The following is a 15,408-nucleotide window of genomic DNA, read 5'->3' as shown; positions in this document are numbered from 1 at the left end:
ATTGATACGGTTCGGTTAATTTTTAGTATTTTTTTAAATGTCATGTAAAAGTCATTAGCAAAATTAGAATGCAATAACATAAGTATTTTTATAGGACTTACCAAAACCCTCTAGACAGTTTTACTGTTTAAATGGTGATGAATTAAGAAAACATAAAAGATTGCTAGAATATAAATCCATCAACTACTCTACACCAGCGTAAAAGAAACTAAGCAAAGACAAAGAAAAGATAAATCACATGAGTAGAAAAATATTAACCAACCTGGAACTCAAGAATAAAGTCTAGAGAAGATTAAATATTCATAAAGATAAATCTAAATAATGCGAAAGTGTCGCGATCCCAATTTACCCTCCTTAGGATGTCGTAATGGCACCTAGTCTCTAAGATTAGGTAAGACTATCAATGAGAGATTATGACAGAAATAAAAGCTAAGACATGATATAAACTAAAAATCCTCATAAATATCTCGATAACTGAAACACAACTACAAACCTCCCAAAACCCAGTGAGACTGAGTCATAAGGTTCTAAATAATGTTCAAAAACACCTACTACAACACTGTCTAACGAAGGAAACAACAATACTATAAGGATAACAAAAGGTGACTTCGAGGCCTGCAGACGCCGAGAAGGTATACCTTGAAGTCTCCGACAAACATCTACAATAAACACTAATGTCCAGCACGAGCAGACGTACATATAACCCCACGAGTTTATATATGTGATTAGTTTCAAAATCCGAGTCCAAATCGACTCTCAAAACACAAATCTTATTTTTTAAAAACTTGACAAAGTTTCACAAATTTTCACTTTGATTCACATGATTTTGATGTTAAATCTAAAATATAATCATAAAATATAGTTGGAAATTGATTACAATCACTTACCCAATGTTTGTAGATGAAAATCCCCTCTCCAAATTGCCTCCTACCGAGTCTAGGGTTCTAAAATGAGAGAATATGTTAAAAAATCCCGACTCCGAACCCTTTTGTCCAGCTACAGATGTCGCATTTGCAACACAGGGTTTGCATTTGCAAACCCTTGTAATTGCGGACCAGGGATTGCATTTGCGAACCCTGACAGCTTCAACAACTGTCCCAATTGTGACCAAGGCTTCGCAATTGCGAAGATGGACTTCTTCACAAAAGCGAACATTTGTTCGTAAAAATGACCCATGCCTGATGCATGCTGACTTCGCAATTATGAAGGGGCCAGTCGCAATTGCGAAATCAGAGACCTCCCTGTCACCTTCGTAATTGCGAGGCGGGTGCTCGCAATTGCGATAACAGATCACTAGCAACACCAACAATTCCATTTTCATACGAACTCGCTCGCGCGATCAAAACCCAAAATAGCATCTAGAACTACGAATCAAACACTAAAACATATGAATTTCAAAGTAAAGTTCAAGAACTACTAGAATTGCAACTAAGCGTTCGAATCCTATCAATTTAACTCCAAATGATACCAAATTTTACAGACAAGTTTTGAATAGCATGACGGACCTATTCCAAGTCCCAAAATCAAATTTGAGCCCGATAGCTAAAAGTTAACCTACGGTCAAGCTTTTAAACTTCAAATTGCCAAATTTCAGTAAAATAACACAAATCAACCGACGGACTTTCGAATTCAATTCTAGGCATATGCCCAAGTCCAAAATCACGATAAGAAGTTATCGGAGCCATCAAAATATGGTCCCGGGGTCGTTTTCACAAAAGTCAAAGTTTTGCCAATATTTCTAGCTTAAGCTTCTAAGTCAATAATCAAAGTGTCCAAATTATCCCGAAATCTTCCCGAAATAAAACTAATCAATCCTGTAAGTCATAAAACCATAAACACACATGTGTAAAGTATTAAAAGGGGTAACAAGGTGCAATTACACAAAATGACGGTCGGGTCGTCACATTCTCCCCCTCTTATAACAAACGTTCGTCCTTGTATGTGCATAAGGATATACCTGAAGTGATGAATAGATGAGGATAACGACTCCGCATGTCATGCTCGGTCTCCAAGGTCGCCTCCTAGACTGGATGAACCCTCCATTGAACCTTCACTGAAGCAATGTTCTTTGATCTCAACTTCCGGACCTGTTTGTCCAAGATAGCCACCGGCTCCTCAATATAAGTCAAATACTTATCCAAATGGACTAAGCTGAAGTCTAAAAGATGATACGGATCACCATAATACATACGGAGCATAGAAACATGGAACACCGGATGAACTGCAGATAAGCTAGGTGGCAATGCAAGCCCCCATCACTCTCACAAGGATCTCGACAGGATCGATATACCTAGGGCTCAACTTTTCCTTCTTCCCCAACCTCATCACACCATTCATGGGTGAGATACGGAGCAAAACCCGCTCCCTAACCATAAATGCTACATCATGAACCTTCCGATAAGCATAACTCTTCTGCCTATATTGTGCTGTATGAAGCTGATCCTAGATCAACTTGACCTTCTCCAAGGCATCTCAAACCAAATCTGTGCCCAACAATCTAGCCTCTCCTGGATCAAACCAACCAACTAGAGAATGATATTGTCTCCCATATAGGGCCTCAAAAGAAGCCATCTGAATACTCGATTGGTAGCTGTTGTTGTATGCAAACTCCGCAAGTGGAAAGAACTGATCCCAAGAACCCCCAAAATCCATAACATAGGCACGAGGCATATCCTCTAAAATCTGAATGGTACACTCGGACTGTCCGTCCGTCTGGGGTGAAATGCTATATTCAACTCAACCCGTGTGCCTAACTCATGTTGCATAGCTCTCCAAAAACGAGATGTGAACTACGTACCTCGATCAGAGATAATGGATACCGGCAAACCGTGGAGACGAACAATCTCGGGGATATGAATCTGAGCTAGCTAATCTGAAGAATAGGTAATCACCACCAGAATGAAATAAGCCAACTTGGTCAACCTATCCATAATCACCCATACAACATCAAATTTCTTCTAAGTCTGTGGGTGCCCATCGACGAATTCCATGGTAACACGCTCCCATTTCCACTAGGGAATTTCAAGTCTCTGAAGCAAACCGTCTAGCCTCTGATGCTCATACTTTACTTGCCGACAATTTAGGCACCAAGCTAAATACTCCAATATGTCTTTCTTCATTCTCCTCCACCAATAGTGCTGGCTCAAATCCTGATACATCTTAGCGACAGCCGGATGAATGGATTACCGTGAACTATGGGCCTCCTCGAGGATCATCTCACACAACGCATCCACATAGGGCACACATAATTGGACCTGCATCTGCAATACACTGTCATCTCCAATAGAAACCTCTTTAGCATCGCTGTGCTTTGTCCTTAAGGACAAGTAAATGGGGGTCATTGACGCTCTCTGATGCGATCATATAAAGAAAACCGAGAAACCACACAAGTAAGAACTCGATTGGGCTCCGAAACATCCAATCTAACAAACTGGTTGGCCAAGGCCTGAACATCTAGGGCTAGTGGCCTCTCTGATGCCGGTAGATGTGCCAAACTACCCATACTCTCCGCCTTTCAACTCAAGTCATCGACCACTATATTGGCCTTTCCGGGAGGATATAGAATATTGATATCATAGTCTTTAGGCAACTATAACCATCTACACTGCCGCAAGTTAAGATCTTTCTATTTGAACAGATGCTGGAGACTCTGGTGGTCGGTATAGACCTCACATGGGACATCGTACAAATAGTGCCGCCAAATATTCAATGCATGAACAATAGCTACCAATTCTAAGTCGTGGACTGGATAATTCTTCTCATGGATCTTTAGCTGCCAAGACGCATAGGCAATCACCCTACCATCTTGCATCAACACCGCACGAAGTCCAACACGTGACGCATCACAATACACAGTATAAGACCCCAAACCCGTAGGCAACACCAACATTGGAGTTGTAGTCAAAGCAGTCTTGAGCTTTTGAAAGCTCACCTCACACTCCTCGGACCATTGGAAAGGAGCACCATTCTGGGTCAATTTGGTCATAGGTGTAGCATGGATGAGAAAACCTGTATAAAATGGCGATAATACCCGGCCAAACTAAGGAAACTCCGAATCTTAGTAGCTGAAAACGGTCTGGGCCAATTTTGAAATGCTTCAATCTTCTTCGGATCTACCTTGATCCCCTCACTTGACACCACATGACCCAAAAAACGCCACCGAATGAAGCCAGAATTCACACTTTGAGAATTTTGCATACAACTTCTTCTCTCTCAATGTCTGGAGAACGATCCTTAAGTGCTGCTTATGATCTTCCCGGCTGCGGGAGTACACCAAGATGTCGTCAATAAACACAATGACGAACGAATCAAGATATGGTTGGAATACACTGTTCATCAGGTGCATAAATGTTGCTGGGGCATTGGTCAACCCAAATGACATCACAAGGAACTTTAGTGACAATACCGAGTCCTAAAGGTAGTTTTTGGAATATCCGGATCCTGAATCTTCAGCTGATGATACCCTAACCACAAATCAATCTTTGAGAAAACTCTAGCACTCTGTAGCTGATTAAAGAAGTCATAAATGCACGAAAATGGGTACTTATTCTTCACTGTAACCTTGTTCAACTGCCAATAATTAATACACATGCACATAGAACCATCCTTCTTCTTCACGAACAAAACTGGTGCACCCCAAGGTAACACACTAGGCCGAATGAAACCCTTATCAAGCAACTCTTGCAATTGCTCCTTCAACTATGTTGGGGCCATACGATAAGGTGGGATAGAGAATGGGCAAGTCAATACCAAAATTGATATCCCTATCAGGCGGCATGCCCGGAAGATCTGCTGAAAATACATCTGGGAAGTCTCTCACTACCGGAACTGACTCAACGGTTGGAGTATCAGCACTGACATCTCTCACAAAGGCTAGATATGCATCAGACCCCTTCTCAACCATCTGCTGAGCCTTTAGAAATGACACAACCCTGCTAGGAACATAATCCAATGTACCCCTCCACTCTAACCGTGGCAAACCTGGCATAGACAATGCCACAGTCTTGGTGTGACAATCTAGAATTGCATAATAGGGCGACAACTAGTCCATGCCCAATACCACATCAAAGTCTACTATACTGAGCAACAAAAGATCAACTCTAGTCTCAAAACCACCAATAACAACTAAACACGACCGATACACACGGTCAACAATAATATAATCTCCCACATGCGTGGACACATAAACAGGAGAACTCAATGAATCACGAGATATATCCAAATATGGAGCAAAGTAAGATTACACTTATAAATAAGTGGATCCCGGATCAAATAAGACTGATGCAGCCTTATGATAAATCGGAACCATACCTGTGATGACTGCGTCTGAAGCGACCGCCTCCGTCCTACTCGGAAAAGCATAGAATCTAGCTTGGTTTCCCCTTCTAGGGCGACCTCTACCCGCCCGTCCCCCACAACTAGCTGGTTTTTCGAGTGGAGCGATAACTGGAGCGGCAACCATGGCTTGTGATGTCTATGGACATGACTGAATCCGTGGAGCCTAAGTAGTCTGTGGAGGTGCACCCCTCCTGAGTCTGGGGTAGTCCCTCTCTATATGACGGGTATCACCACACTCAAAGAAAGCTCTCGGTGGGCATGGATTCTTGGACTGGCTTGGGTCTGGTCGGCCGGACTGACAGCTGAAGGCACCCCATGCAGGAGGTGCACTAGAAAGTGGTTGAGCAAAGAGTGCAACCTGAGACCTCGGAATAACCGGAGTACCACTAGAAGCTGAAAGTGCTGAGTGAACTGGGTGGCTCATATAGCCTCTACCATGATGGGTTGTAGCTACAGCATTGCCGCCAATAAACCCTCCAGTACCTCGAGCCCTTTTGGCATCCCTGTCCTCTCTCCCACGGCCCCACATACCCTCTAACCTTCGTGCGATCTTTATCACCTACTGATATGGGGTATCTGTCTCTAACTATCGAGCCATGCTGAACCTAATACCATAGTTGAGCCCTTGATGAATCGACGGACTCGCTCCCTAATTGTAGAAACCAAAGTAGCTGCATGTCTGGAAAAATTACTAAATCTAACAGCATACTTTGACACTGACATAGTACTCTCGCACAGCTGCTCAAACTCTATGCGCCATGCATCCCGAAGTGTCTGGGGAAGAAACTCTCTCAAGAACATCTCTAAAAACTATGTCCATGTAAGTGAAGTTGCATCAGTTGGGCTACCATCCTCGTAAACCCGCCACTACTGATATGTTTCTCCTCACAGTTGGAATGTAGTAAAAGTAACTCCGCTCGTCTCCACAATACCCATGGTGCAGAGAATACGATGGCATTTCTCAAGAAAATCATGAGCATCATCTGAAGCTAAGCCACTGAAAGTAGGAGGATGATACTTCTTGAACCTCTCAAGTCTAAGCTACTCCTCCTTAGATGCCACTGCCCTAAACTCGGGTTGAACCGATACAACAGGTTACGTTGGCATAATCTCTGCAACCTGATCAACATGGACCAGCTGCTTTGGAGTACGGGCCGTGACAGTCTGAGCTCCTCCCCCAGCCTGAGATGTGGCTGGTGCAATTGGACTCAACCCTGCCTGAGGTAGAGTACCGTACATGATCAAGAACTGTGCGAGGGTTTCCTGAAGTGCAGGGGTGGCAACAAGCGCCTCTGGTGTCTGTCCCCCAACTGGAGCTACTGGTGGCTCCTCTGTCGTAGCTCGGTTAGGTGCTATAGATGCACCACGTGCCTCTCCTTGTCCTATGCCCCGGTCCCGACCTCTCCCGGCTCTAGTAGGGTGCACGGGTGTTAGATCGTGAGATCCAATAGTGCGTGTCCTCACCATCTGTGAGATAATACAAAGTCAAAGATTTAGATTTCGAAATCAACCTATTCGCATGATAAGGAATCAAAGAAGTAGAGTTTTCCTAACAGTTATGTAACCTCTCAAAGATAAGTACAGACGTCGGCTGTACCGATCCGCAAGACTCTACTAAACATGCTTATGACTCGTAACACCTATGAACCTAGAGCTCTGATACCCACTTGTCACGACCCTAATTTCCCCTCCTTAGGATGTCGTGATGGCACCTAGTCTCTAAGACTAGGTAATCCTATCAATGAGAGATTATGACATAAATAAAAGCTAAGGCATGATATAAACTAACAATCCTCATAAATATCTCGATAACTGAAACACAACTACAAAGCTCCCAAAACACGGTGAGACTGAGTCATAAGCTTCTATAGAATCTTCCAAAACATCTACTACAAACACTGTCTAATAAAGGAAACAACAATATTATAAGGATAGCGAAAGGTGACTCTGAGGCCTGCGGATGCCGAGCAGTTATACCTTGAAGTCTCCGGCAAATAGCAACAATCAAACACTAACATCCAGCATGAGCAGGCGTACCTGGATCTACACAAAAAGATATGCAGAAGCGTAGTATGAGTACACCAGGACGGTACCCAGTAAGTATCAAGCCTAACCTCGGTAGAGTAGTGACGAGGCCAGGTTAAGACACCTATTAGGACATAATAAACATAATGAAAACATAATAACGAAGGCGGAGAAATAACCGATACGAAACAAGTAAATAACATAGAATAATGCCGGAATTATAAGCATAAAGATAACATAAAGGAAGCAATTAAAGAGAACCACCATAGTCAAATACAGATCCAAACTAATAAGACAAGGAAGAATAAAAGCAATAAGAAGTGTTTCACCAATAACTCTTTATAACACGAGATAAACAACAAGAATCACAAATGAGGTACCACCTCGTATACTACAAGAATCACAACCGAGGTACCGCCTCATATACAACAAGAATCACAAATGAGGTAACGCCTCGTATTCACATTTCTCAATTTCAATCACAATCTTTCCTTATACTGCCGCATGAGTCTCACATTTTAATAGTTTTGAAAATATTTTTTCCGAAATAGCTACACGCACTTTAGCCCACCTTATGATGTCGTGTGACTTCAAGTAATTCCCTTACAAGCAACACGCACATAATTCCCACCTTATTCCGCTGCATACACATTTATACAGCCAAATGTGCATCGATATCACATCACAATAACAACTCGCACCACAAGTGCCCATATGCCACAACTTGCCAATAATCAACAATATCAATATTTCTACCACAATAGCCCATGGCTCAACCACAATGTGTACAAGAATATAAACAATAAAAATGAATGTAAATTTCTCAACAAGAAGGATATCTCAACAAGTAACAACTTCGCCTCAATGTGATAACGGCTTTCACGACTTCAACATCAATAACTCAACAATGAGAGAGATAATGTGTAACCACATTAAATAAGAATAACTCACAATGGAAGAGATAATATGTAACGATGACTTCAAATAAGGATAATCAACAATGGAATAGGTAACATGTAGCTATGAATCAAATAAGGATAAGCCAACAATGGAAGAGATAACATGTAACAATGACTTCAAATAATGATAAATCAATAATGGAAGAGATAACTTGTAACAATGAAAGAGACAATAATTTCAACTAAAGCATAAGAGCAAAATATCAAGTAAGATGTAGAACAAGTGTTAACAAAGTCATTTAAGGCATGTAAGGATAGACTAACACAAGTAAGAGTAGATTGACTATGAGAATTTAAGACATGATATGACTATTCAATTAAAGCATGGAAAGAGTCTAAGTAGCCTAAACCGGTCAAATACCACATATAACCCGTGTACCCACTCGTCACCTTGCGTACACGGCTCCCACATAGCACAAATGACACAATCAATCCCAAATCCTAAGGGATAGTTCCCCCACACAAAGTTCGGTAAGATACTTACCTCAACTAGGCCAACTCAACCCTTGAAAATTGCTTTTCCCCTAAAATTCACCTCTACAAGGCTCAAATCTAACCAAAATTGACTTAATATCATCAAACAATGCAAGAAACAATAATTATAATAGATAAAGCTATGATACTTACACTTTTTCCTAAAAAGTCAACAAATGTCAACCCGAGGCCCGCCCAGTCAAAAACCAGGTCCAAGGGTAGATTCAGACTATCCATAATCCCACGAGTTCATTTATGTGATTAGTTTAAAAATCCGAGTCCAAATCGACTCTCAAAACTCAAATTCTTTTTTTTCAAAAAATTTGACAAAGTTTCACAAATTTTCACTTTGATTCACATGATTTTGATGTTAAATCTAAGATATATTTATGAAATATAGTTGGATATTGATTAGAAAATCGCTTACTCAATATTTGTAGATAAAAATTCCCTCTCCAAATCGCCTCCTACCAACTAGAGGGTTCTAAAATGAGAGAATATGTTGAAACATCCCGACTCCTAATCCTTTTGTCCAGTTGCAGATGTCGCATTTGCGTCAGAAGGTTCGCATTTTCGAACCCTCACAATGGCGGACCAAGGATCACATTTGCGAACTCTTACAGCCTCAACAATTGTCGCAATTGCGACAGAGGCTTCGCAATTGCGAAGCTAGACTTCTTCGCAAAAGCGAACAATTATTCGCAAAAGCGACCCATGTCTCAAGCCTGCTGACTTCGCAATTGCGAAGGGGCCAGTAGCAATTGCGACATCAGAGACCCCCTGTCACCTTTGCAATTGCGAGGCTGGTGCTGGCAATTGCGATAACAGAGCACCAGCAGCACCAACAATTCCATTTTCAGTTCAATTCATTCTGAAATATGTCTGAAACTCATCCGAGCCCCCGGGACTCCAAACTAAACATCCATACAAGACTAAAAATATCATACGAACTCGCTCGCGCGATCAAAACATAAAATAACATCTGGAACTACGAATTGAACACTAAAACGCATGAATTTCAAAGTAAAGTTCAAGAACTACTAGAACTGCAACTAAGCGTCCGAATCCTATCAACTCAACTCCAAATGATACCAAATTTTGTACACATGTTCTAAATAGTATAACGGACCTATTCCAAGTCTCAAAATTAAATTCTGAACCCTATAGCTAAAAGTCAACCTACGGTCAAGCTTTTCATCTTAAAATTGTCAAATTTCGACAAAACAATACAAATCAACCTACGGACTTCCAAATTCAATTCCGGGAATACGTCCAAGTCCAAAATTACGATACGAAACTATCAGAGTCAACAAAACACCGTTCTAGGATCGTTTTCACAAAAGTCAAAGTTTGATCAACATTTCTAACTTAAGCTTCTAAGTCAAGAATCAAAGGGTCCAAATGAATCCGAAATATTTCCGGAACAAAACTAATTAATCCCGTAAGTCACAAAATCATAAACACACATGTGTGAAGTATCAAAAGAGGTAACGGGGCACAATTACACAAAACGACCGATCAGGTTATCACAGAAAGAAAAGATATTTAATACATTATTATTTGCTACTCATAATCACTAGAATATTTTGTGTCTTGCTGCGGAGTATGTTGAAAGTAATCTAGTTTCAGTAGGAGCAGCATAATATGTTTGGAAATTAGTATTTTGATTTTAATTATTTGTTGGCTTGTAACCATTTTCATAATTTCAAGGCCCAAGAAAATATTTAATCATTTATTATTTTTAAACATAATATAATATATTTTTCACATGTAAATTTATTCGGTATGGTTCTGTATTTTTTCGGTTTATTTTTATAAAATAAAAAACCTACTCTAATTATCGGAATGGTTGTAGATTTATAAGAACCTACAGTTTTATTAAAACAAACCTAAAAATCGGTTTGTTGCGGTACGGTTCGATTGATTTGGTCGGTTTTTAAATATTCATTGACACCCCTAGATAGAGCTCAGTATCACATCATTGAGTTTTTCTGGTGCAAAATACTTTTCTTTTTTTCGACCTATATGTTTTAATGGAAAAAATAATTATTGTCATGCTTCATTCGTCTTATAAATTCTACGAGTATGGATAAGTTCTTGTTTATATTCAAACTACAAGTTTCAATTAAAAAACAAATTAACTAAAGAAATCTTCCGAAATTGTGCAATTAGAATAATTCCTCTTTATTTACTAGTCAAACACGATGAAATAGAATAATGTTCATCTCATAATATTCTGATGGTAATTTGAGAATGCAATGAACCACTCTTAAGTATTTTTCCAATAATCATGCGTACCCATACACACAACACAGTACAGTTAGAAGGGCATGCAATAATCCCTAGCTCATTGCATGTTGAACATGAAAACCCATGCCAAAAATATTTGGAAAACCAAACCTCCTATTTTCCAATATCTCAATCTCATTCCATAAGGGCGAACTGCATTACAGGCGCCGAGACATTGCATAAAGGTTTTCCATAACATTTCTCATACATTGCCACAGATCTTATCAAAAGTTCCTTGCCCAAATCTAGACAAGAATGTACAAAAACACAGGTTCATTATGGATAAGTTTATTCATGTCCCTCATGTTCTTGTCGTTGGGTGGGATTCAAGTAGACGCGTTTGTGGGCATAAATTGGGGGAGGATGGCAAAACAAAGATTTGTTCCATCGATGGTGGTGGATTTACTCTTACAAAATGGGATCACAGAGTTGAGAATTTTTCAACCAAGCCTTAACGTTCTTGATGCTTTTGCCGACACCAATATCGGTATCACCATCACCTTGCAAGAGAACTATCTACGAAACGTTAAGGAGCAAAAAGAAATAGACGGAATGATTCATGAACGTGTGAAACATTTTGTTGACAAAGGAGTGAAATTTAGGTACATGTGTGACGCAATGAACTCATTTCTAGATTTTTATTATTTTTTGTTTTCAAATACTGGTGGTGTCTGGATCAAGTAATCGTCCACTTCGACAATTTCACCAGCTAATCTATCTTTTTGTTTTCCTCTCTATTTACTGACATTTGAACTCTGCTCTCCATTATTTTCACAAATTTCAATGTTATTATTTCATTTCAGGATTGCTACTCGATCTATAACTTATTAATTTGAGTGCAACGATTTAATATTTTTGTAGGTATGTGTACGTGGGAAACGAACCATTTACCAAATCAAAATATACCAAAACTCCATTTAGCCGTATTATTCATTTCCTGAATTTGACCAGAAATTCCCTTGATAAATACAACCTCCAAGATATCAAAGTAACAACTCCCATTTTCACCGACGTCTTAATAAATATGACGAAGCCATCAGAAGGTGATTTTCAAGAAGAAATAAAGGGCCAAATGATGGAATTCCTAGATTTCCTTAACAAAAAGGGTGCCCCTTTTGTTATCAATATTTTTCCAATCTATACGGTGTATAATTTGGGATTTGATGTGGAATTTGCTTTCTTTGATAATGTTAAATCCAAGTTCAAAGTTGTAGATGGGAATAACACTTATTACAATTTGTTCACCTTCCTTTATGATGCACTTGTTTGTGCTCTAACAAAGGCAGGTTATGGTGATATGGAGATTGTTATTGGACAAATTGGTTGGCCTACAGATGGATATGAGGGTGCAAGTGAAGAAAATGCTGAAAGATTTCATCGTGGCTTACTAAAATATCTTGGTAGGAAGGAAGGAACTCCACTACGCCCAAACAAGGATATAAATGTGTTTCTCCTTTCCTTAACAGATGAGAATATGGTAAATACAGATATAGGCAATTATCAGCGACACTGGGGTATATATAAACTCGATGGTGAACCCAAGTATAAAATTGATTTCACCATGCATGACCTAAATACGAAGCCAACCATCGCCAAAGGTATTATAATGTACATATTGTGACTATTTCATTTAAAAGTTTTAATTGTTAGCCAGAGCACTATTTAATATGACCCCGACTTATGATTTCTGATTCTTTTTTATGAATCAAACACGTAAAAGAATTCCTTTTGGGGGGTGTCTGGTAAAATTTGACCCATGACTTTTTTTTTTGTTCTTATAAAATATAATCATCTCATCTAAAAACTTGATAAGCTATATACATATTTATGTCTCAACAGGTACGGTGAAAATGCCGAACAGATGGTGTGTGTTTGATGGTAAAACCGACTACAACGAGACCTTGGTGATGCAAGATTTTGACTCTGCCTGTATGGATTCTGACTGCAGCACCTTTGGCTCTGGTGCAACTTGTGATCACCTCGTTTTCGCAGAGAAGGTGTCTTATGCATACAATATGCGTTACCAAATGAACAATCAAGATCAAGAGTATTGCGAATTGATAGGCGCCGAGCTCACCACAAATAATCCTTCAACTCCAGACTGCGAGTTCCCCGTTGAGATCTTAACTGCAGAGGTTGTGGATGGTGGCAGCCCAGAAACCAAGAAATATTAGATCAGAGCGAGCGCTTTTATATGTATGTGTATGACCTTAATAATAATTGTGTATTGTCGTTCATTTCCTTCTTAATTTGCTTTGATACATTAGTTAGCTATCACACATGGAAAACAGGTATAAACATCGGAATCAAATAGCCAGGATCACTTGCATGTAATATAAATGACACATAATCACAGATTTTAATCAAACATATAATCGATACTTATCTCTTAAAGCGTGACTACGATCGCGAAAAGAATCTCAGGGAAAGAGCAAAGCCCTCCACGAGATCATTCCCAGTTCCACAGTCTACTGTTGTGTGACCAGAATAATGCCCGAAAATAGCGAAACTCGTGTGGGCGAGTTTCTCCTAGGAAAACCGTGTGGTAAAAACCATTGATTCCTTATGGAATAAGACCCCTTTATATAGACACATGTTTTAGGGTTTAAAACCTTTTTACCATGTTAAGATTCAATTTCGAAATTTTTCCATTAAACCTTATTTAACTCCCCATGTTAAGATCTAGATACTAATCAAATAAATTAAATTACTGATAATTTAATTCATTGATTATTTCCTTTAGACTTTCGCTTAACTTATTTTATGTGACGAATACAAAATCCATCTGTAGGGTTTACACATGAAAACTTATAAGCTTTCATAAAGGTGTATCATCAATCTCTAGACCGAGACATGGATTCCATCAACTAACTATTACTTTGCCAATGTATATCATTATTGTCCAATGTACCAGGCATATTGATCCACGAAAGGATCTCGCCTTTTAATAAATCAAAACAATAATAATATACATAGCTAATAATAATTATATCAAGATTAAGAGTATAAGTACATTTAATGGCTAGAGAATTTATTTTATTAAGTGAGTATAAAATACTTATCTTTACTTGGTCCGTTCAATACATACAAAATGTACTAGCTCAAGAAGTTAGAATTAAACCATTCCCATAATTAAGATAAATTATATTTAATCTTGTGCTACAATCATTCCTGATGGTTTATCCAATTTCATCATTAGATTGTGAACAAGATCTTTATACTTATAAGAACCGATGATTTAATCTTCCGTGTATAAGCTAAACTCTATACACTAAATAATCTACTATATAAGTAAAGGACACAAACGAATATATGATCTACTTGAAATTTTATTAAAATTGAATAAGTAATTGTTCCATAATAAATACTATATCCAAACCAAAATCCATGGTTAATAGTATATATCCCAACAATCTCTCACTTAGACTTTTAACCATGAGAATTATTAGAATATACTATATCTAAATGCATGGTTAATAGTATATGCCCGAACAATCTCTCTTAGACTCATAACCATGCATCTATAACTTTCATAGCAAGTGGCGAAGCTAGAAATTTTTCCAAGGGTGTTCAAATTTGAAAGAAGTAAAAAAATAATTTTGACGAAGGGTGTTCAATATATGTTAAATACCTCTAAAACGTAATATTTTACCTATATACACAGTGTAATTTTTTGATGAAGGGTGGTCAATTGACCACCCTTATAATAATGTGTCTTCGCCACTGTTCACAGCTATCCTTTTGCACGACTATTAAAAGCCTCTGCCAATAAGCTTTTGCTAAAAGGAACTAGCCAAGTAGTGCTTTGTCGTAACTAACTAGTTTGGTATTAAACTCTTCAGGGGTCTTGTTAAGAAACTCTCCCAAGAGTACATACCAAACTATGATTTTCCTTACTATTCTCCCACTACGACGAAATACTAATAATATTATCTTCATTACCTTACAGTATTGAAATATTAATGACTTCTTCCTGTAGTGTTCTCTGCTCAACATCACTCCCACAACTTGGAGGTAGTAAATTTTTTTTTGTCTATTAACGTTTCTCCCACTACTTAAATGAAATAGAACGTCAATTCCGACATATAGAGTTGTATGTTATTGAGCGTTTGAATTTTCAAATGATTCATTTGTTATTTCTTTGCTTAGTTCTTATAAAACTAGTTTACTTCTAGGAACATAGATTATTGAATAATTCTATTATAGAGAACTGGTATTTGTGCTAAAAATTACCTTCTTTTCTTCGGGAAAATAAAATAAATCTCCTTTCGTTCCCTTGGATATCCAATAAACGCGCAAACATTCATCCTTGATTTAATCTTAT

At 38.7% G+C, this 15,408-nt stretch overlaps 1 protein-coding gene across 2 annotated transcripts; it reads left to right on the top strand.

Moving 5' to 3' along the window:
- Window positions 1–11,099: 11,099 nt before the first annotated feature.
- LOC104102040 (glucan endo-1,3-beta-glucosidase 8-like) lies at window positions 11,100–13,321 on the top strand. 2 transcript variants are annotated; one of them, XM_070174828.1, is made up of 3 exons: window positions 11,100–11,571; window positions 11,946–12,682; window positions 12,924–13,321. In XM_070174828.1, exons 2-3 carry the CDS (start codon window positions 12,109–12,111, stop codon window positions 13,256–13,258), a joined length of 909 nt encoding a protein of 302 aa, XP_070030929.1. In that variant the 5' UTR covers window positions 11,100–11,571; window positions 11,946–12,108; the 3' UTR covers window positions 13,259–13,321. The 2 variants fall into 2 exon arrangements, with proteins under 2 accessions (XP_070030929.1, XP_009607929.1); XM_009609634.4 differs by having other exon boundaries at window positions 11,102–11,686.
- The last annotated feature ends 2,087 nt before the right edge of the window (window positions 13,322–15,408 follow it).

Source organism: Nicotiana tomentosiformis, chromosome 5 (genome assembly GCF_000390325.3).
Source record: "Nicotiana tomentosiformis chromosome 5, ASM39032v3, whole genome shotgun sequence".
NCBI lineage: Eukaryota > Viridiplantae > Streptophyta > Magnoliopsida > Solanales > Solanaceae > Nicotiana > Nicotiana tomentosiformis.
This window is presented reverse-complemented; position numbering and strand designations above follow the sequence as displayed.